This window comes from Dromaius novaehollandiae, chromosome 6 (assembly GCF_036370855.1).
Source record: "Dromaius novaehollandiae isolate bDroNov1 chromosome 6, bDroNov1.hap1, whole genome shotgun sequence".
Lineage (NCBI taxonomy): Eukaryota > Metazoa > Chordata > Aves > Casuariiformes > Dromaiidae > Dromaius > Dromaius novaehollandiae.
In genome coordinates, this window is record NC_088103.1 from 47,012,148 (window position 1) to 47,038,773 (window position 26,626).

At 37.3% G+C, this 26,626-nt stretch overlaps 2 protein-coding genes and 1 long non-coding RNA gene across 14 annotated transcripts in view; 2 read left to right on the plus strand and 1 right to left on the minus strand.

Annotated features, from left to right (window-relative positions):
• The window catches only part of PTPRE (protein tyrosine phosphatase receptor type E), an 83,745-nt gene extending 72,265 nt beyond the window's left edge, over positions 1-11,480 (plus strand). For all 3 annotated transcript variants that reach the window (XM_064514381.1, XM_064514380.1, XM_026115841.2), the window contains 3 exons: positions 1-161; positions 3,936-4,071; positions 5,922-11,480. In XM_064514381.1, coding sequence (XP_064370451.1) covers positions 1-161; positions 3,936-4,071; positions 5,922-5,996 — 372 coding nt within the window. In that variant the 3' untranslated portion in view covers positions 5,997-11,480. The remainder of the gene's footprint in view (positions 162-3,935; positions 4,072-5,921) is intronic.
• LOC135328768 (uncharacterized) lies at positions 155-19,732 on the minus strand. 3 transcript variants are annotated; one of them, XR_010389804.1, is made up of 5 exons: positions 19,501-19,732; positions 19,112-19,217; positions 2,686-2,781; positions 2,001-2,237; positions 155-270 (listed from the first exon to the last, which is right to left on the minus strand). It is a non-coding gene; the product is annotated as an uncharacterized LOC135328768 (long non-coding RNA). The 3 variants fall into 3 exon arrangements; XR_010389805.1 differs by having other exon boundaries at positions 2,001-2,234; positions 19,501-19,731; XR_010389806.1 differs by lacking the exon at positions 2,686-2,781 and having other exon boundaries at positions 19,501-19,731.
• MKI67 (marker of proliferation Ki-67) overlaps positions 19,241-26,626 on the plus strand; it is a 24,894-nt gene continuing 17,508 nt past the window's right edge. For 2 of the 8 annotated variants that reach the window (XM_026115835.2, XM_064514377.1), the window contains exons 1-6: positions 20,042-20,255; positions 20,602-20,715; positions 23,080-23,161; positions 23,243-23,358; positions 23,884-23,953; positions 24,885-24,963. In XM_026115835.2, coding sequence (XP_025971620.2) covers positions 20,624-20,715; positions 23,080-23,161; positions 23,243-23,358; positions 23,884-23,953; positions 24,885-24,963 — 439 coding nt within the window. In that variant the 5' untranslated portion in view covers positions 20,042-20,255; positions 20,602-20,623. Of the gene's footprint in view, positions 19,260-19,753; positions 19,991-20,041; positions 20,256-20,358; positions 20,378-20,601; positions 20,716-23,079; positions 23,162-23,242; positions 23,359-23,883; positions 23,954-24,884; positions 24,964-26,626 lie in introns of those variants that run through there. The other 6 variants (XM_064514376.1, XM_026115838.2, XM_026115836.2 and 3 more) reach the window with 6 other exon arrangements.

The window sequence follows — 26,626 nt, forward strand, 5'->3', positions numbered from 1 at the left end:
AGTAACCAGGAGAAGCAGAGCAGGCTTGTCCGACAGTTCCACTTCCACGGGTGGCCAGAGATTGGAATTCCTGCCGAAGGAAAAGGGATGATCGACCTGATCGCGGCTGTCCAGAAGCAGCAGCAGCAAACGGGGAACCATCCCATCACTGTGCACTGCAGGTAGGGCTCGCCTCCCGCCTGCCTCCGGCTGGCTAAGGAACCGTGTCGTCCCTTTTCTCGCCTGGCTGCTGTCATGGCAGTTTTCTTTTTTGAGGGCGTAGATGGTCTCCTTTTTAATAACAGACAAACAATTAAAAAAAACATAAGTTAGGATTAAAAGGACTTATGACTTGTCTTTTGCTAAACTACTTTGTTAAGCATCAGTACCGTAATGGATAGAGAATGAACAAGTGCCTTGGTTACTTGGGGAACTGTAGTCTTGCACCCGAGTTTAATAAACCCTGTGATTAGGAGAATAGTGCTGTAGGATTATAGAAGTGATGTCTAAATACTTCCCACCGGTATAGTGCTCAAATGTTCTATCGGGATGAAAATGCTGTTGTTTTTGTACAAATTATCAGGAGAATAAAATATATCGCTGATCTAAGCTGAAGGCAAAAATCTACCTGCGACCTTAAAAGCAGTTAGAAGGAGTTGGGAGGACAGAGAAAATGATGTTTAAATTAATGTTAAGAGGTAGCTTGCGTGTTACTTGATACCTTATGACTAGAATATCTTTGTCATCTGCCAAGTTCTCATTTTTTTTCCAAACTGTCTTTTTTTTTTATTGGAACATCTTTTTTAGTTCTTTTAAATACATATATGTGTGTGTGTGTGTGTGTATGTATTGGGCTTCTGTGTTTTTTCAAATGATATCTTTCAAGACTTGGTGGAGGGGTCATTAGTAACTTAAATTCATCTTTTTCCCTTTTTGTACTACATCTGCTGACTTAGAAAGAAAAAATAAAACCAATATTATGCCTTTTCCTAATTGAAAAATCATAGCTTGCTTTTAAAATATTTTTTTATAAATCAGTGAAATCTTGTTCCTTTTGTTTGATCGTGTCTTTATTAAGTCCCTTTACTGCCATCTCCCTACAAATAATCGAAACAATCACAGTTCACGGTGGCAATGTCACAGAGGTTTCAGAGTGCCCACAAGAGAAGTTTCTGTGTTTAAACAAGCGGTCTCTAACCTCCGGAGATCACCGGAGAGTGACATGAGCTTCTTTACCAATGTGGATTGCTTGGAACCATTCTAAAACACAGACTGATGGGCTCGTACCCGCTTTTACCTAGCACAGAAGTTTACAAAGCCCACGGCTCTGTTCATGTAATACCTAGTGCAATAGGATGCATCATGTGATTGAAGTTTGCAGGCTCAACCACAACATAAAAAATAATCATCGTTTTGTCTCTAATTGCCCTTAAAACTGGTAAGACTGGTAAAGACAGACCCTTTAAATCTTTTCTTCTTGGGCATGTTGCACAAGTCAAACTGTTTTTTTGGGGGATCATTGTTGCCTTCTGGCACTACACAAGTCAAATCCCAGTATCTTTTGGGGTGCACTTTTCCTTGCCCCCCCTCCGTTTTTTTTAAACTCTACTGTTTCTTAAAATGATTAACCGAGAAAATAAAACTCCAAACCACACAACAAATATGTTCCGGGACTGTTAACATTTAGGATTCTCTCCCAGCCCCAGTTGTCCAGCCTGTGCATCCCAGTTTTTGAGAGTTATTCGAACTTCTCCAGGAAGTCATGCCAGGGTCTTCAGAAATAAATGAGTATAAATTTATTACTAAGTAAACACATTTCAGGTCTAAGACCGATTTTTCAGCGCTCACGTGACCTTGTGAAAACTTCTATTCATTTTTTTCCAACTGTTTAGGAATGGTTTAAGGAACCACTAACAAAGATAATTGTTATGTGGAATAAAGATAAAACTCTAAATAGCGTGGGGGGTTTGGCTGACGGGGCAGCCAGCAGACTGCAAAGGCAATCTGCTACTGCATCCTACCTCCCTTCTCTTCCAGCGTGTCTCTAGCTGCCATCCGTGTACCTCCGCTCTTCTGCTGCCGTGGTCTCTGCCTTTCAGCACTCCTTCATGAACTGCACAGGACTGCTGGGAGTCTTGAAGAGCCTTGCTTGCTTTTCTCCTTTGCCTGGTCGCTGCTCTTTCTGACCGTGCTTTGCCTTTCAGTTTTCAGTCTCAGGAAATGAAGTTCCGAGAGTCAGATTTAAAGAAGCTGCCCTTCTTTAAAAAAGGGATGGGGGGAGGATTGCAGAAAGAGTCATGAGTAAGAAGTGCTGTGCTCCGATGAGACAACATGTATTCTTCTCTTGTATTTCAAATGCAGTTTAGTTTTTCATGCATCTATACTAAAAATTCTTAAATACATAAAAAAGTATAAAAGGGGAGCTGAAAGCAACATATATCTGCCTCTTTTACACACAAGTGAATAAGCACCACATGTGATGATATAAGTGTACCGGTTTACAAATATACCTGTACTTTATATGTTTATTTCCCCATCGTTTTGTAGCTGTGAACTTACTCCAAAATGCATCACTCGCAGGGTTTTGAGATGGTTACTAGAGATTACCTAATTACAAGTAAATCTGAATCTCTTTAAATCTTGCATTTGTCTTTAATCTGGTAAAAGTAATTGTCTGAAGGGAATAACACATCCAATACATCTTACCTGTTCGTTTTTCCCCAGACTTCTTATGTATCCAGCTGAGGATACATGCATTTGCACTTAATCTTTTCATAAGGCCACGCTCATTAGAAGGTTTTTCTGTATTTGATGGAAACAAGGTAGAAGCAATGACCTGTTATTATGATTCGTCTGCTAATGAATGATTAAAACACATTAAAGGTTTAAATTTAATAAATTATTTTGTATTTATCCTTGTTCAGCCATCCAGTGAGCCTTTCACTTTGTCTTATCACTGATTACCAAATTCCCAACTCCATCCTGTTTTTAATAACTATTCCCTATCAAAGCTATTTGCCTACCAGTGCACAGCCACCGTTTTGTTGGTCCATACCAACAAAAGTGTGATCGGGAGAGAGAAAGCAAACTTTTCTCTGGCTATGATATTAGGCATAATAAATGAGATAAGTTATTCAAATATATTTTGCTTCCACAGATTTATGATCTCAAACAGATGTAAGGACAAAATATATTGAGTCAAACATACTAAACACAACTATATCAGACTTCTTGTCATAGTGAAGTAAGTTAGAGGCAGAATAGTTGTCCTTAATTTCTTGTATTTAGTATAGTCTCATATGTAATCTTGTTTTAGTTTGTCCATATATTAATACATCTGTTTCAGAAGAAATGGTTTCATTCACAACAGTCATTAAAATCATGAGAGTTAGATATGACATTTTCCATCAATAACTTTGGAATAATAATAATAAAATCCTTTCATATCTGTCCATGAGGAAGCAATATAAATCATGTCTTGAAATGTGTGGGTTTGATCACACAGTGCGACTTTGTGTTATAAACAAGTTTTGCCATTAGAAGTCTAAAGATTGTGCTCCTGTCACATTAAAACGAAAAACAGAGTGTGCGAGCACCAGAAGTTTGTTGTTGTTGTTGTTGAAGCTTAATTTAGATTTAAAGCAGAAACTTTGCCAGCTCATCATCTGAGTCTTGCCGACTTTGGCGTATACTTTGTGCTATCTCGGCCAGCTCTGGCATCTCTCACCTGAGTCTATAAGCTGTGAGTAATGGGCCTTTACTGGTTCCAACTTGACTCAGAATTAATTTTGATTAATTCTGGCTCCTGTCTAGCAAAGCTGGGGTGATTAAAATAATTGCAAAAAATGAGGAGAAAGTTGGCTAATAGTAGTATTCAGGTATTCTGTGTCACTATTATTTCTCTCTTTTACCTTTTTTATCCTACTATATGTCAAGCAAATATGTTTATGTTGCAGTGCTGGCGCTGGAAGAACAGGTACATTCATAGCACTCAGCAATATTCTGGAACGAGTAAAGGCTGAAGGGCTCTTAGATGTATTTCAAGCTGTGAAGAGCTTAAGACTGCAAAGACCACACATGGTGCAAACACTGGTATGATATTTAACAATAAGAATCTTTGTCAAAACGTGTGTGTTTGTAAATATTCTTGTGGGAGGAGAACAAAGTAGCTTTTTGCGGGCTGAAATAAATTATGTATGATGACTCTGTATGTATGCAGTATTAGCAGAAATCTGTATTTGTACTTGCAGTACAGTTTCTAAAAATAGAACTTAACTAAACATTCTGTGGTTTTTAGGAATGGATGACAGTTTAAAAAAAATCTTTCTGAGTTTTGCTGATGACAAACATAGGAAGTGTAAATGCCTTTTAAGCTACACATCAGTTGTTTTCTCTTACATTAAAAATGTCTAGGCTTAAATTGGCTTTCCATTCATCGCTGAAAGGGAAAAATGTTTTTGACTTGTTTAAAGTCATCTACAAATATTATGTGAAGCTTAGTGCAGACACTTTTCCTTATTCAATAAACATTAGAGTTTCTTGGAGACGTACCTTTTTGGACAATATATAAAAGTGCTCTTTAAAAATAGTCTGATAGCAGCTTCCATTCAGCAGTTAGAAACTTTTTTAGAAACAGTTATCTCAAAACACTTTTTTCAGGTAGATTTTTTTTTTTTATCCCTCTGGATAGGGAAAAAAGGGATTATCTGCAGTCACACTGAGACAGGGATGAAATATGTATCTTTTGGGGTTCTGGCTCTGTGATTTAATAATGCTAATTATAGGTGTAATTGCAACAGATATTCCCAGCTGAGCCTGCAGAAGCCTATGGAAAGGCTTCTGATAGACTCTGCTTTCCAGCATGAGCGGATTCAGGTGCCAGTTTCATTTATTATCAACGTTGTTATGGGTTTCGTAGGCCAGCAAATCATATACGAGGCATATCAGCATGTCTGGAAGTCCCAGCTTGAGGATGCAGAGGACTAGCCAGTGGGCTAGCGTAGGAAGTGGATAAACGTAATGCACACAGACAGCATTTACAAGGGGAACTCCAGTTCGGAGATTAAAACACGGGTTGACGCTGGGCAGCCCAGGGAGTCTCTCAGCCGGTGCTGGGGAGGAGAGAGGGTACAGCCCGAGAGATTTCCCAGTGTCGTCGCCGTTACCTGCTGAGCCTCACGAGCAGCAGAAACTACCGCCCTGAGCTGAACAGCGGGGCTCCCCAGACAGCGCACGGGAAGTGACCTGCTGCGGAGGGATGGGGAACAGCTGCATGCAGTAAGCAGCTTATTAATCCAAATAAACAGGTTTGGGAATTCATTTGCATTTTAAGAGCTATTACCTAGAAAGCTTAAACAAATCCTTTTAACTGAAGACCAAGAACCAGCCTTTATTTGACAAGAAAGGGAGGCATTGCTTTTATTAAAAAAACAAAAAACATAAGAGATTAGGCTTCAGCTACTTCTGCTCACAAAGGGGAGACTCACAGCTTTGAAAGGAATACCCAGCTGGCAGGTCAGTGGTTCTGCCAGAGTCGGGATGTTATCATTCCCGTATTAAAAAGTTTGCTGCCTGTGAGACAGAGAGAGGTCTTTCATGTCGGAGGTGCCACGGGTCAGCTAAAACCTTGACTCTGCCTGTGCAACCCGCGTCGGAGTCCTCGGCCTTTGGTTCAAACCTCCTTGCGAGGACAGGGCCAGGAGGCAGCTGGTAGGGAGAGGAGCGTGCAGACTTGGAGGCTCGACAGCCGCTACACAGATCTCTTGTGCAGTGATCAGGAATGAGGAAATTTGAATTAATTGGAGATTCAGTTGGATCAGTAGTTGTTACAAGCTTGTAATGGTCCAAGTTAGAACATGTTGCATTTAGCGCTTGGATTTTTCTCCAATGTAATCATACTGTGCAACCAAAGTACATTTTGGTATCTTTTTATTGTCTTTCAGGAACAGTATGAATTCTGCTACAGAGTGGTACAAGATTTCATCGACATATTTTCCGATTATGCTAATTTCAAATGAAAATTCCTGCCTTATTTTTTAAGTTGTCTGTATAAATAGTTGTATATTCTGTTAATTTATTTTGTCATTCTTATTGTTGACTTTTCCTGTAAATATGACCTTGTGTTTGCTCTAAAAGTTGCATTTGCTGTATAAAATTTTCTTAAATATAAATATCTTTAAAAGCAAATTATAATGTTCATATACAGTATATCATTCTAAGATGTAATAGAAATCTTTATTCTAAATAAGAGTAAATTAATTCTTGAGGGTTTATTTCTTTGCATTTTTCCCCTTAGAAATATTTATCAATAATGTTATTTCCCAGTTCTTGAAAATTTATATAGCTGATTTACATTTCATACTAGAAAAATGAGTTGTGGTAAATATGTTTTAGCTGAATGTGTTTTGGCCATAAACCTTTTTCCATTGAAGTCAATGGCAAATGAAAACAGTCTTTATTTGGGGGCACACTCTGATCACCCACTCATGCTTATTTGTAATTTCTTCCACAAACAGTCTCACTGAAGGTCAAGAGACTGTTCACTGAGTGAAGTGCTATTAATGATAGAGGTATCAGATTATGGTTTGTGTGTAATAATGTACAGTCCAACTGAAAAATATAGCTGCTTTTAAAATGTTTCGAAGAACATCCAGGTTGATGGTGGTTCTATTTTGAGTCTTACTGTCAATAAGATATAATCAGTATAAACACAGATTTGAATTGTTTGATTTTAGTATCGTTTTCAAAGTCCATATATTTTGTTCTTTCCTAAATATTACACCAGCTTAAATCAATTTAGAGGTACAATAATGTGAGTTTACCACTATTTGGAGAATATTTTGCATATCAGAAGAGTATATTTTGCTGCACCTGAACTTGTCTACTTCAATAGGCTTTATAGCCGTTATCAAAAATTGATATAAAGCTTCTATATACATGTGCATAGTTTCCCCATTCTTTGAGAAAAAGAGAAAGAGAATAAGGTGAAGACAGAGTATCACTTTTTGATTAGAATCAACAGAATAATTAACAGTATTTGCTGAAATTTTGAAAAATACTTTACTAACTGTATAATGCTAACAGTAAACACTGTAGCAAAAAGCTCTTTTAAAATGTATATTCTTAAAATAAGCTCCCCATATAACTGTCAAGAAAGGAGTGCTTCCTTTATCTAAAAGGGGTATATGACTATGTATATAGATATATTTTTACTTAAAGTACTACTGATAATCTAATTGGTAGAATAAATTTTAAAAATCTTTATCATAGTCCTGAACAGGATTTGCTGGGGGTTGGAAAATCCAAAAAATCACAGGGCATCTGAATGTTCAATAATTTAAAAAAAATATATCTTTTTCGCTCTTTAAAATGCTTTTATGAATTAATGAGCACAAAGTATGAGAATATGTACTTTAATTACATAACTAATATGCAATAGTTCTGTCTTGTCCAGTTGGTTGGTTTTTTTCAATGCAAACGTAAAAGCCTTATTTAAAATAAGCAACCTACTCTGATCACTTCACTGTTGTGCTTGCACTATTTTATCCCATGACCATTTTTACGCTCTCATACTAAATAGCATTATACTTTGTAACAACGCAAAGGGAAAGGAAGGTGTTCATACTTTTCCTTCCATTTCAGACTGAATGGGAAAGGTGCAGTTCGGAAATTTCTAAGCACACTGTTCTGAACACTGCCATTTACTGCTTCTTGTCTTCCCAGTGACGCACTTCTGTATTTATTTGTACAGTAAATTATGCACTTAAAGATTCTTTAAAGACTAAACATTTGTTACGAGTTGCTGTTAGAAGCTACACTCACAATGCAAAAACATCGACTACAGAAAAGAATGTTAGGTGAGCTTACATTACTGCTGCATGCTATAAAATTTTATAAAATTTTAAAAAGCCAACAAATTCAATATGAAAACCACTATGGTGGGGTTTTCAGTATGATCATTTGTAGAACAGGGAGAATTAGAGGTGTTAGATGATGATAGAAACTAATGTAAAGAAATTTCCAACATTTTCTAAGGAAGTACATTTTGTAGTCCCAGTCGATCCCGAAGTCAGGATTTTTCCAAACATTTGGCCTACATTTAAAAAATAATTTATGTCTACTGGACAGCCTTTTGGCGTTGTGTTTTAGGGATTTTTAAAAGAAGCCGATGGTAAGAGTTGCCTCGTCAAGCAAAGCTCCGCAGCCGAGTGGCAATGCGGTGTGGTGTCGGCTGAGACCCATAACCCCCCAGCGGCAGGAGCCGCAGCAGGACTCCGGGCTCACCGCGAGGGACCCCTCGGAAGGGCGTAGGCAGCAATGCGTAGTTAAGCAGCGTGCAGCAAAGAGCTAAGCGGAAACATCAAATACTAAGTGGGTACTCTGATTTTTAGTTGCTAACCATATTAAAACATCTAAGAGGAAACTGAAATACCTAGAATATATTTAAGAATTCATAAATATAGCTAGGTAATGACTTTTTAAATAATTTAAATGCTTGTTTTCTACTTGTGTTTAGTCCATGGGCTGTTGTACTTAACTGCAGCAGCCTAATAACTGAGGAGCTATATCTAGATAAAGTTATATGAATTTTCTTTTAAATTTTCCTATGTTGCATGGAATTACTTTACAAAGCCAAATAGTGATTAGAAATTGTACCTTCTGATCTGTATGTGGTTTTGGTCACTATGTGACTTGACTGTCTGTTTTCATGTGTTAAGACAGGTTCCAGTTCACCTAAGCATTTAAGCATTTGCTTTATGACATCTCTATGCCACAAACTATTTAAGTACCATAGGTTCTTTGTTCCTGAAGCAATCCCTTAAGTGCTTTGCTGAATTGGGCCTTAATGAAGAATGCATACTGTAATTACCAGTGTTTTTTAGAGTATTTTTATGTATCAGTTTTTTAAACTTTTAAAATGAGCCTGACCACCTGCGTTCAATATTTTGAATGTTTTCATTTCCCTAACATCATTTCCAATGTAAAGTTATTGAAACTTTTCTGTATAACCAAATTGTATTTAATTAGTCAAATCTTTATAATATATGTATGTATTATACAGTTTCAGCTATCATTGATATTTTCTTTTATTACATTTATAATTTGATCTTGCTGTGTTTTTAATGCCAGTGAATGTTGCTGAATTATTTGTATATGCAAATTGCAAGATCTAATACATTCTGATGCAAGAACAAAGCTTTGTTTTATTCTCAAACTGCATTATTTTCTTTAAATCTTTTAATTTCATTCCCGTATTGTGTGTTCATTTAAATTAAATATTCTAAAGGAGCTGAATTCCATTACCTAGATAAATAATTTTTCAGTACTTCTAATCTGCAGTTATTTCAGAAATAGTGTTCTGATTCATGTCGTAACTGAAGTATTGTGCATATCAAGTGCATATCAACTCATGATAGCAATGGGAAGGCTAAGCATGCCAAAACTGTATTAGTAAGATAGATGACAGAGCTTTATGACATGAGCAGTCCCGTTGCAGTCTTCCCTTGCGAGTATAAATCTAATGATTTGAAATTCTGACCCTACAGTACCTCAACAGCTGTTACTGCTCCAGCGTACTTGTACAGCACCTAGCACAAAGGCTCTTTGTCTTTGATCGTGCCCTTCCTCCATTCCTTCTTCCTTCCTTCCTTCCAGCAGCGTAGGAGGGCAGAGTGGGGCAGAAGTGGAAGAAGGGCTGGGGTGGGGCTGTGCTCCCTTCCAGAGAGGCGGGGAGGAGCGGGGCAACCCTGCACCACTTTGCTTTGCAGGTTACGCCGTGGGATGAATTAGCCCGGGAACGGGTTTTGCTTTCTGTGTGAGATGGGATTTTACAAACAGGAAGAGGTGAGAGGACAGGGACACCCCACTCATAGGACTCAAAACCTCACTGTTCTTTTGTCTGCAAGTTTAATAGTATTGTGATACACTATGGTATTACACCAAGAAAAATGAGTAGCTTAAACTTTAACTATGTCAAATCAAAAGCCCACTCTAATTAATAGCAATTTCTTCATTAATTTCAACAGGCTTTGTATTGGACCTCATGTACCACGAATAATCAAGATGCACTACTCTTTTAACAGGTGTCAGGGGATACCTATGTAAACCAGAAATAACTATGCTGAAAGAGATGACTATCCTAATGTCAAGCCAGTATCACTGAGATTAGGAAAAAAATCAATATTCTTTGTGAAATACGATTTAATGAAGCAATGCTGAGTTTAACCCCCTTAGCCCTGTTTCATCTGACACCTAACATTTGCGAGGTTACCTTTACAATGCACATAATTTTCTGATTATTTTTTTCCAAACTTAAGTTGGAAGAACTTCTAGTTTGTGCATGGCCCTCCTGTGTACTGTATGTTAACCTATTAAAGCATTTTTTATTTGTAATCATGCTACTTTGTAATAGAAATTGAACAATCCAGAAATAATTGTACCAATGTTTGCCAAGAGTAACTGCACTGAAGTGCTGCTCTCAGAAAGTTGCAGTCATTAAGTATCTCTCAAAGAGATGTCTCTGCTTTCTTGAAAAGATGTATTTACTGATCAGAAATTTGCCCGCTGATTTTTAAATGCAGGGACGTAGTGCACTGAAATACACAAGAGCCTTTCAGAAATTAATGATAAAATAATTTGTGTGATCCCATCACCTATACTTCAAGCACATATCCAGATGCACAGCTTGTGAGGCCAAAGTTAGCTTTGCATGGGGATGGACAGATATCTTTGTGTGGTTTCATAAAATAGAAAACTCTCACAAATATTAATCAGTTATTATTGCCTAATCAACCACTGGTTAGTAATTATTGATGAATAAGCAAAATTATTGATTACTACAGATCTGCACAATTTCCAGTGTAATGAGGTTCTGTCTGGAAATATCGTAGGATCACTTCAGCTTTTTCAAGTTAGATAATGGGGATTACAAGCTATGAGACTAAAAGAATGATGATTTTTTTTTAATGTGTTCATCTTCGTGTGCTTCTATTCGTTCTACTTCTGTATTAAAGAAGAATAATAAAAGGTATCTTTGCTAACCACACAGCCAGTCATAGTTAGTGTGTTTATCAGCACCAAATCTAAAGACTTGGGATCACTTGGTCCTCATCTCTTTAAAGTTAGCTCTTTAAAGCTAACAAGCTGCTGTTTAAATACTGCAGTGATAATGAAGTTTTCTTTTCATATTTGATTCTAACATCCAGTAAGAAGGGATTTTAGTGGGAAGGTGACAGTATAATTAAGATTCAAATAGTGGAAATGTTTTTCTCACAACAGAGACCCTCTGCTCTCTTAAAAAGTCCCATTCTAATGAAAGATCTGGAGAAATCAGTTGAGAATCAGAAATATCCTAGGACTCTACTGGCATACAGAAATAATGCAACTATACAGAAAACACAAAAACTGTAACTTCTGCAATCCTGTTTATGTATGTAGATTTTATTTAATTAAATTTAAGACCTAATTTTGTCATTATGTGTTTCTTGAGCTATTAACTTTTCTTGTCTCATCTGATGAGAATCTGCACGTGTTTTTTGTACTTCTAAATGTTACAAATAAATATTTGCATATCATTAGTGTTTCTTTATGAAGGTTTTGTGTTTCACAACTTGTGGTGCTGAAGACAGTTGCATTTTTAGAAACAGGACTTTTAGAAAGAGCAAATCTTAGTTGTAAATTGCCCCCAAATATTTATTTTTATAGGCTATTTAAATAACGTAGAATGAGCGAGATTAAAGATGGGGTTTTTTTCCTGTATAGGGCACGTAAGTCAAATCTAAGCTAAGCTTTCCTAATAATGGAAGTTGTTCAATGCATCTGAGAATTCTTCAAGCAAATTAACTTCACTGTGCATTTTTTTCCACCTTACGTATTAAAGGATTATGTTGTAATTTAGGTATTATTTTAATAACAGCTTTCATCTAAAGATTTTTATACATTTCCTGTGCTACTGTGCACAGAGTGTAAGAATTAATCTAATTATCGGGTGAGGAGTTTTCCATTTCATTTATAAACATCAAACAAACTGAACAAATGAAGATCTATGTAGCTACTTCGTGATGTATAGACAGATACTCACAAAGAAAAGCCATACTATGTTATTCTTGAAGAGCATGAAAAAATTATTTAGCATAATTGCAGTTGTATCAGATTATGAAGCTCAATTTGTGCTTTTGGTTGCGTTGGTCTTTTATTAGGAAAGGGTGGAGTAGAATAGACTGTGGTCCAGTTCTCCTACATTTCAGCATAATAGACAGTGAGCAGCTTATGACTGGCCTGCTGATGGTCTGTTGAAAAGAAGATTATATTCCTGCCTTTTTGGAAACACCAGAACTATCTCAGTCTCTATATTTTTTTTTTAATTATTTTAAATTATTTCTCTTCAAAAGTGTATGCAAATATTTTCTAGTTAACTTTTTTTATGGTAACTGTGTGGCAGCCTATGGATCAAATACAAACTATTTCTAAGGGAGTAGCAACATGGAATTGCTATATCTATTTCACAGAACAGTCAGTAGTCTATGTAAACAGAGCTCTGTGGAGTCTTACTCCATTCACAATAAACAAGTGTACAAATCATTAACTCTTACACAAACACCCTCTTCTGGTCACCTTTAAGATGAGAAACTTACCTGTTGTAATGGCAAAATTTCCTGGAGTAACAATTTTGTTCCTAAACTGCAGGATTTTCACTGCTTTTGTATCTAGCTGTCAGTGATATATTTTTGGTGAGCAGTACACATTATCTGATCAGTACACTCATATGCGTTATCTGATCAGTTCTGCAACTTTATAATATGCAAGTCTCTTATACAAACATAGAAATAAGTTCCCAATCCCAGATAAGAGACTGCAAAGCATTCATTTACATATAAAAAACCGATAGATTTCATCATGACATTGTGTAGTTTGCTTTCCAATCATCTTTGGTGGCTTAGAAGGCTTTATGTGAAAGCAGCCTACTAGAAAGTTAGTTTTCAAGATGAACTTTGATTTAGTGAAAGCCAGAAGTTTTGCTTTAAAATAATTGTTAGTTCCTTACATCATATGAAGAAGCTTGATCTTTCAGTTTGTTTCCCTAGATAGTTTGTTACATTCTGTACTTTTATCATTTAAAAGAAAGAGACATGGATTATTTCAAAGCATTTATTAAATTTGAATTTAATATGAACCATTTTGTAAAACATATCCAATCTGTTCATAAACTTATGCAGACTCCTGCCACATGGGAATAAATTGTCAAAATCAGGTTCTGTGCTATGAATACAAGCATTCAACAATCTTAGGTGCAATAACGTGTTGGTGTAATAGGGCACCATTATAAGAAAGGGAGTCGACTGCAAAACAAATTTTCAGAGATTTATCATAAAACGAATTATTTAATTACTAGACTTTGCTTGATGCAGGGTGAATAGCCTGAAGCATATATTTTTCAGAGTACCTAGGAAAAGTTCATAAACAAAATCAAATTGAGAACTGGTAGGTGATGGTAGTACAACTGTATTTATGCTAACTGCATCTACATGAGCACTTTTTGGTTACAAGTTGGTAGTTTAATCATCACTTAGCAAGTATAATTCTCCCTGAACATTTTTAGCTTTGATTATTCTAGAAGCAAACATACCGTGATGGTGCTGTTTGTCTCTGTTCATTTTCCCTGCTATCACCTGGATCCATTGGCCAAATTACAAATAACATTGACAGACAGCTAGCATTTTCAAAGATAATTCCGTTTTCTAAAATGGGGGGGGGGGGGGGGGGTTGGTCAGTGGCAATGCTTTTTCATTAATATTAAAGCTGCTACCTGACTTCATGCTTTATTTAATTTAAGACCTGTGTACCTTATAAGAGTCCTAATCCAGGAAAAGCTTTAACTATGCTTGTGCTTTAGACTTTTAGTTAAATAACAATACAAATCTCTGGGAAATAAGCTTTAATCATTCAAGTGCTTGCAAACCACCTGCTTAAAAACTAGAACAAATGATCTCATATAAAGATCTTCAAATGAGGAGTTAAGATATTCATTTCTCTCTCTCAATTTTTTATTTTTTTTTAGTTGTGCTCTTGACAAGTCTCCAGTCCCAGTATGCTTCCATGATTAGAGGCCTTATTTTACTGTGTCAGTTTTTCACTGATAAGTCCCGAAAAACCTCATAGATTCACACTGGTGGATCTCAGTGAATTATCTGTTCTCAATTGACTTTTTATTTATTTATTCATAACTTAGTCAATCAAAAGGTTAAATAACTGGCAAGGAGATTCAGGGACTGATTTAGAATATAAAACTTTTTCAACACACTTTTGAAAGTTGACAGTTTTACTTCATATTGTACACAAATATATTTATTGGCTTGTACTCCTAGTAAATTAAATGTTCACAGATACAAAGTACCCTAACAGAAAATTTAAATCATGAAGAAAATGTCATTTCTTCCCCTCCTATAGATCTATTTTTGCAAGTATTTGTATATCCATTATTTAAGAGACTACTGTTGCTCTTGAAGACAGATTTAACGCCACACTCAAAAGCTGTATAATTTGCATTTTCTTGTAGGTATTGCTGTGTTTGCAGACATTTATCACAAAGGATGTGATAGGATTGTGTGGTAAGTGCCCTAATACACCACTACATGATCATACCTGAATATAAAATTATTGGCATACAGCAAAATACTACTTTTTCCTACAGAATCACCAAAGCCCTTGTTAATGTGACAGACTAGCTGAGTGCCTATTCAATGATAGTAGCAAAACTGCACTTTGCTGTCCAGCTCAATTTGATTAGATGGGCTAGTAGAGACTGGAGCAACTTACACTTTCAAAGAGTTTTCCTGGTGTAAACTGTTCACTTTAGATACATAGTTGAGGAATAACTATGCTTGTAAAGACACCCAAGAAGGATTGCACCTTGATATCTGTTTATTGATAATGATTCCCCTCGTTATAATTCTGATTCTTCTGAATGTTTTACACTTAAATATAAGATTGCCCAGTAGCACAAAGCTATTGCAGCAAATTTAAAGTACGATAAGTTAATGACTTAATACTTTAAACTAAACTAAAACCACAAAGTTATAAAATGGATTTCAGAGTAATTTAATTCAAAAGAAAAAAACATTTAAAAAGCTGCTTATATCTAACTATCACATCTAAAGTTCCCTAAAGTCATCATACAACATAAAAAATGCAGATGAGACAAGCTAGATGATTAAATAAAAAAGTAATAATATCAAAAGAAGTTCTGCTTTTTGAAAGATCTGAATATTAAAATTTTATCCCCTGAAGCACAAAATATTGGATGACCTTGTAGAGGGCCTTCCTCCCTTTGTATCCATCTCCCCACACAGGTACACACATAACTTTGTTAACTTGGAGTTAAGGTCACCAGACTCCATATCTCACTACTTCATACTTTTTTTTAAAAAAAAGTCAGACATTCAAAAACCTGTCCATTTTCCCTCTGATTCCCCACCCCACCCTGATCTGGGGGTAGGGAGAAACTGTGATAAGATTTGACAGTAGAAAGCAAGGAATTGAGGAAAACTGTCTCTGCTGTAAATTAGTTATGGTAAAAATAAGGCTTGTTTTTTGATGGAGTACAGTACCCAAAATGTTTTAGCTTTATATGTCCTTGATAATATGCTATATATCAAAAATACAGTGCACATTACAGCCCACACTATTCCTTGAGGGTGTTTTTCCTCTGTTCTTCTTATAAGATCACAGCCAGGTTTTAGCATTAAGTAGTTATCAGTTTCTGTTTGATAGTTAGGAGATAGAGGACAAAATTGGAAATTTACACCCTGCATAGTACACATAAGGAAGTTCATTTTAAATGTAAGCTGTTGGACTAACTTCCTCTTCTTCAACTTACAGGCATACCTCATTTTATTGCACTTTGCAGATACTGCAGTCTTTAAAAATTGAAGGTTTGTGGCAACCCTGCGTCGAGCAAGCCTGTTGGCGCCATTTTTCCAGCAGCGTGTGCTCACTTTGTGTCTGTGTCACATTTTGGTAATCCTCGCAATGTTTCAAACTTGCTGCAGTAGGTTATCCAGCAGATCTAGCTAAGGTGATTGATGAAGGTGGCTTCGCTAAACATTTTCAATGTAGACAAAACAGCCTTATATTGGAAGATGATGCCATCTAGGACTTTCATAGCTAGAGAGCAGAAGTCAATGCCTGGCTTCAAATGACAGGCTGACTTTCTTGTTAGGGGCTAATGCAGCTGGTGACTTTAAGTTGAAGCCAATGCTTATCTACCATTCCCCAAATCCTAGGGCCCTTAAGAATTATGCCAGATCTACTCTACCTGTGCTCTGTAAATGGAACAACAAAGCCTGGATGACAGCACATCTGTTTACAACATAGTTTATTGAATATTTTAAGCCCACTGTTGAGACCTACTGCTCAGAAAAAAAAAAAAAAAAAAAAAAAAGATTCCTTTCAAAATAGTACTGCTCATTGAAAATGTACCCAGTCACCCAAGAGCTCTGATGGAGATGTACGAGATTAATGTTGTTTTCATGCCTGCTAACACAACATCCATTCTGCAGCCCATGGATCAAGGAGTAATTTCAACTTTCAAGTCTTACTATTTAAGAAATACATTTCATAAGGCTATAGCTGCCATAGATGGTGATTCCTCTGATGCATCTGGGCAAAGTAAATTGAAAACCTTCTGGAAAGGATTCACCATTCTAAATGCCATTAAGAACATTCATGATTCATGGGAGGAGGTCAAAATCTCAACATTAACAGGAGTTTGGAAGAAGTTAATGACTTTGAAGGGTCCAAGACTTCAGTGGCAGAAATAACTGCAGATGTGGTAGAAATAGCAAGAGAACTAGAATTAGAAGTGGAGCCTGAAGATGTAACTGAATTGCTGCAATCTCATGATGCAACTCCTCATCCGTTAAATTTCTTATTTATTTTCTTATCATTTTTCTTATGGATGAAGAAAGAAAAGTGGTTTCTTGAGTTGAAAGCTACTCCTGGTGAAGATGCTGTGAACATTGTTGAAATGACAACACAGGATTTAGAATATTTCATACATTCAGTTGATAAAGCAGTGCCAGTGTTTGAGAGGATGGACTCCAATTTTGAAAGAAGTTCTGTTGGGGGTAAAACGCTATCAAACAACATCGCATGCTACAGAGAAATCTTTTGTGAAAGGACGAGTCAATTGATGTGGCAAACTTCATTGTTGTCTTTTAAGAAATTGCCACAGCCATGCCAGCCTTCAGCAACCACCACCCTGATCAGTCAGCAGCCATCAACATTGAGGCAAGACCCTCAAGACCCTCCATCAGCAAAAAGATTAGGACTCATTGAAGGCTCAGATGATCGTTAGCATTTTTTTAACAATAATTTTTTTAATTAAGGTATGTACTTTTTAGACATAATGCTATTGCACACTTAATAGACTACAGTATAGTGTAAATATAACTTTTACGTGCACTGGGAAACCACAAAATTCATGTGACTCACTTTATTGCAATATTCACTTCACTGCGGTGGTCTGGAACCAAACCCTCAGTATCTCTGAGGTATGCCTGCATTATTAACTCCTGAAAGTATTTTAGATTTCTTTTGTGCTTATTTTAAATACCTGAAGTTCTAATTATCCTTCTGGCAACAGCCAGAGGTTAGTTTGGCTTAGGTTTCTGTGGAACCACTGCCTGAAAACAAGGCTCCAGACAGCTGAACAAACCAATGCCAAAAAAGAACAGTCTTGCTCCTTGTTTCCCTCGACACTGGCCTACCAGGGAGGGGAGGACTGTTCAGTCAGCAGGGCCTTCTTCAACAGCCTGGCAAATCTCTATTCTCTACTTATTTAAGCACTCTTTCCTTAAACTGTTTAATGCAGGTGAAAACAGCAACACCCCCAATCTCTTTTATAGAAGTCAAAGATTTTTTCATGACTCCTTTAGGCATCAGGAAGAATCTGCAGATAGCAAATGTAGCGTTTTTTTAAACTTAGTCTCATGCATCACATACAGCAGACTCCAGAGAATAAAATGAAATGTTTGGAGCCCATATTTTGCAGCCCCAGACCGTTGATACATATGTTTAAACATTATATTCATTTCTGTTGCTAGTTTAAAAATATATAGCCTTAGCACAGTCTTATCTGTGCATTTCTCTGCACAAATATCTTTTAAAAATTGCTTTTTTCTCTCCTTTCTAATGTATCTTGTTTGTGCTAGAAAGGGCTAAAGTTAAGCAGCCTTCCAATCTGGAAAAACTTTTGTGATCTGAGTCCATAACCAAAGGGCTTAGAAGTAACTTCCTCTCCTTGGCTATTTTCAAAATAGGGCCTTCTCTCATTTTTAATACCAGGAGATTGATCTCACTGATTGGAGATTCACTTTTAAAATTTATACAAATATATGCTAAAAGACTTTACAGCTTGCTGCAGAGAGATCCTAAATTTTACCCAAATTACATGAAAAAAACCCTTTACAACCTTATGCATTTAAATTATACTGTTAATAAGGAAATTGCCATAGGAATGTTGACGCTTATTAAAGGCACAGTTTAGTCCATGCATCATGGCATGGTGTTTACCTGACTCTTAGAAACTAAGCAAAAAACTGCCCACACACTTGTACGTATAGAGGCAGTGATCTAGAAAACATTAAGTACTAAGATGTATGCTTTCAATAATCAAACTAAACCATTATCCAAAAGTTTTGGTCTCAATTTAGTAGTATGGCAGACATAAACAATTGCTATGAAACTCCACTTATTTTCCAAAATTTTTCCTCTCATATGGATGTCTGTTAGGAGACATACTAACTCATGCACACCAAGTCATGATCTATGACTTTTGTATGTCCACTCAAGCAGTATATTGGGCTGCTGGTATTGCAGAGGCTGCTCATCTAGGGAGAAAGTGTTTAGTTTGCATTTCCCATGTTATTGACAAATGTCAGAGAGGGCTGGATAGGCTTTATTTTATAAAGAAAATGGTAATCCAGAAGTTAGGACACAGTGCAAAAATAAGGTAAATGAAGCTCCTAGAATCTTGCACTTTCAGAAGAGGGAACTAGTGTAGGAACACTTTAAGATTAGCGGCATACAGAAGGGTAGCGACATCAAAAATGTAAGTCTCCCCCTCCACACACACCTGCATATATGAAGTACAGCCTGCGGCTGCTCTGAGTTTACACAGTCTCGAATTTCAGCTCCCAGCACGAACTCCAGGCGAGGCGGGGGGAGAGCAGGAACCAGTTCTGTTACAAGAGTGAAGACAGCCATTTAGCTGACCACAGCAGGTTTAGTATACTATGATTATGTTAATTTTATGTTTTTGCTGTTTTCTCCCTCCCCTCCTCACTCCCTATTTTCACCTATTTAAAACTTCCTATTTTTATGACTAAAAAATATTTTTACCAAAATAAATTACCAAAATATTGTTGCAGCAAGCAGATAAAAGTGCCTAAATTAGTTTAAAAAGCAGCTGCCGGGGTTACACTGAAGTGACATATAACGCGCTCCTGGCCCTGCCTGACTGACCTGCGCAGCTCTCCTGAGGCTCAGACAAGCCTAGGGGTGAAGGAGGCGCAAGCCTGGGCCTCGGGGGAGCCGCACCCGCCCCTCTCGCTGAGGAAGGCCCCCCTCAGCCCAGCGAAGCCGCCATTTAAACCGGAGGGGCGGCGGCGCCGAGCGGGAATCCTCGGGCTGAGAGAGGGGACCGCGCGCGGCCGTTTGAAATCAAACGGGCGCCGCGCTCCCGATTGGCTCCGCCGCGCTTTGACGTCACCGCCCTCCTACCAATCACAGCCTGAGGCGCGTCTTTTCGAAATTCGTGCTCAGCGTTTCGGGGTGCTTTTCTCCTTCCGCCAAGCCAGCGTGGTTGGAGGTTAAAAGAGTCCGGCCGCTGAGGGCCGCCTGCCTCAGGCAGCTGAGTGCTCCGCATGCCGCCGGCCATGGCCGCGGCCGGCAGGTGAGGGCGGCAGGCAGCGGCGGCCGTTTCGAGCTGCTCGGCCCGGCCCCGGCCCTGCGGGTGGGTGCGGCGCAGGGATACGAGCGGCGGGGTGAGGCGGTGCCGGTGGATGCGAGGGGTGCGGCGACGGGTGCCGGCGCGCGCGGGAAGCCTCAGTCGGCGCCGCGTCCTGACAGGAGGCGCCGCGGGGGGGAGGGAGGGGGCGTCCGGCCGCCCGGTGCGGTGGCGTTTGGTGGCGGTGAGACGCTGCCCCTTCTGCTCCCGGGTGCGAGCTGTAACAGCGGCAGCCTGTCGCGAGCCCCTGGCCACCTGCGAGCTGTCCTCTGTGAGTAACGCCACCCTTCCCGCCTTCCTCTGTGTGAAATGGTGCTGTATAACTCGGTCTGCGTGAGCGTGTGGTGACTGTTCTTGCCGCAGTGCGTAAGCATCGGCTTCTCTGAACATACGGTACCTTCAGCTTGGTGTGATTATAGCTGTTACTCGTGGTAAATGTTAGTTCTCAGCTCTGCACAGGGCAAGCACATGTAAAAGGCACCGAGATGCACTGCTGTACATCTGCTGTGCGTTGTAGAAATTGTCTGTTGAACAGAAGTAAACATTACTTACAATACTTTATTTTCATAAATATGCAGACTGTTATTTGGAGGAGTAATTGAGATGTTCTCTTACAGGTGAGATTCCTAACATCCGAAGATGCCGCTCTTTGGGAAAATCATTGTGATTAAACGGAATGGGACTGATGGAATTCATTTTCCACTCACTGCAAATTCTTGTTTATTTGGAAGGTGAGACTTAGTCGAGTGCTCGTGTACGTTGGAATAATATTATTAATGGTATTAAGAGATATCATATGCAGGAAATACTTATTTTTGCAAATATATCTATTTGAATATTCATGAATGATGTTTAAGGGGAAGAAGGTGATACTGGACTAACATGAATTGTAAGAACAAGGAGCTGAATTTATTCTTTCTTACTGCTTTTTGTCCTTTCCTTGCCAAAACTTTGCTTCTAGTTTCCCAGAGGAAATGGGAGCCAAGGGAATTTGAGGAAGTGATTTGGCAAAACAATGAGACTGAAAGTAAATAACAGTTGACAAGCAGTCAGTGGTATGGGTAGTTTCTAAAGGAGCTGTTCAAGACAGAATTATAGATGCCAGAGAGCTTACCAGTAAAGAGAGGAGAAGTATATGTCTTGTACCACCTTCATCACACCGGCATACTCTTCTCAATCTCTCTTTGGCTCTCCAAGACCTCAGTAATGGATTACATGAGCCACTCTTTAGAACTGATAACATCTTAAAATTTGATAAGACCACTCTTTAGAACTGATAACATCTTAAAATTTGATAAGAACTTACCCCTTCTCTTCCAAACTTGAAACTCACTTTGACTGGCACAATTGAATGATGGTGAAAGAAATGAATTTCAGTGTGGTTTTTTTTTTTTTTTTTTTAATGTGGTACAGCTATTTTATATAAAAAGATGACATTAGTATACCTGAAGATGTGTGAAGACTTGACTAAGTGACCTTACTATAGATAATGCTTCAAATAAAATGGTTTTTGCTTCTCTTACACCAGAATTTTTCAGCACTTTACTCATTGGTAGATGTCTTAAGTAACTGTAATTATTCAGTCCTGAATCAGATTACCTGATGAAAGTCTTTTGGAGGCACTTCAGAGTCAGTAATATTGTTGTTTGGCTTCCGTAGAGCTGCCCAGATAGATGATACTTAACATTAATTTCTGCCAGCTACATCTGAGAGACGTGTCTGATGTTTGTATGAAGAGTATGTTTGGTACAACAGGTGATATGTTTGCTGCCTAAGATCCACAATGTGTCAAAAGAATTAGAGATTATTATTAATACACAAAAAATGTATTAAAAAGCCCATATGCTTAAAAGAACAGCTGTGCACAACTTTTGAAAAAGTAAGTGGCTACTCTGGCCAGACCAAAGGTCCATCTATGTAATATTCTGTCTCTGATAGTGATCAATCACCAATGCCAAAGAAAGAGTTTAAGAGCTTATATAAGTATTTACTGATGACACTTACTGATGAGTTAGAGAGGGCAATCCTGTATTCTAAAAATTTAGGCTATAAATAGTAATTTGTAGATTCATCTTGTGCCAGTCATGTAATACTTGGTTTCACTGGCAAATGGAGTAGTTTCTTCTTTGCCTGGCATGCCATATTGAGGCTGAGATCTGAAACTTAAACTGTACTTTTTGATCTATTTCTTGCTGTCAGTAGGGTAGTTTTGGCAGCAAAGGATTTTGTTGATAAGTGATTTAGAATCTAGACTATAGCCTTTATGTTTCCCTCTCCGCTTTGTTTCTTTTTCTTTCCTTTTTACTTAAGTGCTGGTTATCCGCTTTATCTGCTTTAGATGTTAGTGCAAAATACGACATTCCGCCTCCTCACCCAAAGCACTTGGCAGCTACCTTCTTGCTTTCTTTCCGCTTGCAATTATGTTGGGAATAAGTGTCAGTGCTACAAATCCTGAAATGAATGCTTTTTAACGACCTAGCTGTTTTTGATAAACATATGTATAACTAGTGTCTAATTTGAGAGCTTTAATAGTTTTAACTGAAAAGAAATGTGTGTGAAAAGATGTTGTAGTACATGCAACAAAATAGTAACCTTGGTCACTTTTTAGTAGTTATAGCAATAGTTTTCTGGCTCTTTTTGCGAATGTTGCGAACTTTTTTTAGGATGTTACGTATTGCTTTTAATGTGATACGTCTTTATTTTTCTTCTCTCTTTGTTAGTGGTTGCATCTGTATTAGCTAGTAAGGTTTTTTATTTATGGTACCAGGAACCATTGGAACAGTGTTGCAACTACTAAATTATGGACAGAGTTGCAAATCTGCAGAGTGGATCCAGCCTACAGTGCGCAGTAAATGTGTGGGCCCTCTTAGACCTATTACACTACTTCTGGTGACAGGAAGTTTAAAAAACAAACAAACAAACAAAAAACCAAAAAAACCATGTTGTGATTATGGTCTAGGTTATCAAATTCGACAAAGTATCATGCTGCTATACAAATTATTAGCTGAGAAGTTGGAAATTGATCTAATTATATAGCAATCAGATTTTTCTGTCTTTTGTATGTCTTAAAATTGAAATTATATTTTCACCCATAGGAAGGCAGAATGTGATATTCGCATTCAGTTGCCTCAGGTCTCTAAAGAACATTGCAAAATTGAAGTAAATGAAAACAAGGAGGTAAGATGTACATATTTTAATGGCATTTATATTGCATCATTGCATCTCTTCAGGCTACTGAACTGTTTGTTTCGTTTTTAGGCAATACTGACTAACTTAAGTACAGTGAATCCTACACAGCTGAATGGCAGTTGTTTTCAGCAACCTGTACCTCTGAAGCATGGAGATGTGTTCACTATTATTGATCGTTCTTTCAGGTAAGTACCCGTGACAGAGATGAACTGTTAATGCCTTGATCCGAGAATGTGGTCTGCAGGCAAACTGTCTGGAGAGCTCTACGGACACAGGGCCTTACTGCTGGATGAAGATGAAGGCAATGGCTGCAGATAAATGGGAAAAATTAAAATGTCTTTTTACCATCTTCAGAAACAGAAGTTAATTTAGTTTATTTCATATTTCTTTACCTAGCTTTATAGAGCTTCTTCAGAAGGCAGGATTGCTTAAAGATTTTTTTTTCGTACTTTTATATTATGTCAAGCTAAACCAATAAAAATAGAGTTGTCTAGAGAAATTATTTTGATTTTTTTGTTTCAAGGGCAGTCATTTTTAGGGGAAAAGTTAGAGGTATTTTGATGTAGTTAAAGCCTTTAAAAGCAATATGTATAAATTGTTGGAAGATGGCAACTATTACTATGTCATTTATCATAATTATGGCAATTTAATCATCAGCTATTTGTTAAAAAAGTTATACTTTTATTTTACTTTTTTAATATTTCTTCCAGATTTGAATATCCTCCCCAATCAACTCCAACAAAGAAGCGTTCTAGATCTCCAAAAAATGAAACACTGCAGGTAACTTTATGGCTATAGGCTTATTTATTGCAAATATATTGGTATTAGTACTGATATGGTAATTTATTTCTCCTCTGTGTGTGTGTGGTTTTTTTTTTTTTTCTCCATGTGATTAGGAACCATTCGTCAACTCTAGACTAGCTTTCTGTTTTTAAAAAGCAAATAAACTTCTTTATCTAAATACTTTTTTCTTTGTTCTTAATTTATTAATTTTAGACTTGTCAGTTTCTAGAAGTAAATACTTGATAATCTATGAGGTTAATAATACAGGTAAGCTATTAATCCTTAGTTTTTTCCGAGAAAGGATGGGATGCAGGAAGTATTGACATTGGGAATCTTTCTACTTTAAATGGGAAAATTTGCCCTAGAGACTGAGCAGCCTTTTTTTCAAAAATTATCTGTTATGCTATGTGCTATTACACTAACGTATTGTTGGAATTTATAAATATTAAACCAACTCAATCTTTTAATGATCTATTTTCATTAATTTCTTTCTCTTTTTGTTCCCAGCAAAGCTTTCTTCTTAAAGGGGGTACTGTTAGTTAGCAAATGCAGTGGCTATTGAGATATTTTTGTATATTACAATTTTCTTTTTGTTTAAATAAAAAGTCTTCCCCGAGATCTGTTAAAGTGATTTTTTTTTCTTTTCAGTTACTAGAAAGTATTTGTATATATGCATACGCTGCAGCTTATTTTAGAGCTAATAATTTCAGTCATAAGAATTAAACTCTTACTATGTAGAGCATCAAATATATTAAAGTCTGTATTCTTAATCTTTGAAATATTCTATAATTTCATTTGAATACTTTTGAGCTTATTTTGTAAGCAATGCATATGCATCTGTAAGATCAGTGTTTTCCAGTGTATGGTAGAAAGCTGGACTGTTCATAAAATACTTGTTGCTCTGCTGTAATATTGTGCAAATTTACAGGTTCTTCATGTTCAGCAGGTGGCAGAAGTGGAATCATTACACAAACAAACTTCAGGATCTAAAAGTCTTCATGATTCTGGTTGGTACTTATTTTATCTTTTGTTCTCTTTTTTTTCTTCTTCCCCCTTAGCTGTCTTTTATTCCTTGCATAAAGAAGAAGAAGAACAAGGTTGCATGGAGCAAAAGGTTATGTATTTTAAGACCTTTTAGGCTGAGTATAATACACCTTTATCATAGCATGCATAGGTGCTATGATTTACCAAAGCCAAGTCCTGCCAGGATAAATCAGTATAGTTGCAACCAACAAATGGGTGGTAAGAGTAAGAACTGGCAAAATCTGTATATATTGTTTTAAATGATTTGTGCAGATCAAGTTTATGAAGCTTACAGCTAAGAAGGCAGTTCAGCATGTCAGCTTTGCAATTGTATTACAAATGTCTGTTGAAGCTGATATGTAAAACTTAATTACCTATTACATTTTGTCTTTCAACAGAAACAAGTATAATTGAAGGTAAAGTCATCCTTGTGATTAAAATTTAACTTGCAGTTCTGCCTGACCTAGAATAGACCAGATTACTGTTGAGCCAATCTTGCGTTATCTCAGGTGTGCTATTAAAAAATGGGAACAGGTATAATTTTGAATATACATAGGAAGGGTTGATTTTGCTGATTGAAATGATGGTTCATAATAGCTACTTTATATAGACCCAGTAAAAAACCCGTTCCCCCAGAGCTACTAAATGTGAGTGATTATAATTCATAGACTGGTTAAATGTCAGTGCATCACCTTTCCATCCTTCCTTCTTCCTCCAGTAAGCTTCTTTGTTTGTTCAGAACCTTACAAAGATGTAAGGTGTTCAGAAAAGAAAAGTGTCTATTATTTTACTGGCAGCTGTATGCTGTGAATTTTGCAACAAATGTTTGTTCCCATGCAAAACAGGACATTTCAAAGTGCGCAACCTGCATGGGTTGTTGTGAGTGCATCTGGACTCCTGGAATTTGGACAATAGGTTTCCTAGCACCTTCTTACAATACAACAGTCTTTGCTTCCTTGTTCTGTCATCTTTAAAGGGAACAATTTGTCAGGTCAATGCAAAAAATATCAGTGTACTTGTGTGCAGGTTAGGCACAAGCTTTTTCATAGAAAGATCTAATTTCCTGCTGTCTCCCATCTCTCTTCCCCTTCCCTCCCCCTTCTTTTCCTCAAAAGAAAATAATTGACAGGTTCTACCTTGTATATCTCCAGCTTTCATCTTTACATGGAATATTTCCCATCACAACTAAGAAAAGGCAACGTATACCACCATTTATTTCAGCAGTTATGTATGCTGGCATCAAGCAGTGCTGAGAAAGAGACCTTGTAGCTGTATAGATGTTCATGAGCTCTCGGCCTCTTGTGGCTTGGAGAGGTACCTCTGGTCAGGTGAACCCTGTTAGCTGACCACTTGCTCATGGAAAATGTAAAGCAAAGCATGTTACTTCAAGCCTTCTTGAAGGCAATTTGCAAACGACAATGGAATAGCAGGATACGTGCAGTCACTTTCTATGTCTCGTCTCTCTGCTTTATTATCTGGCTTTACCCTAAAGAAGCACATTGCTGTAGTTTTTGCAATGCATCAACAGTGTAAATGCAAAATGAAGAACTGGTTAAATTGTAGTGGTAAGCTGATTTAAATGATTGTTTTGTTTCTTGCTTATAGATCTATCTTGTGGCAGCCCTAAAAGATCTATGTGAGCCATTG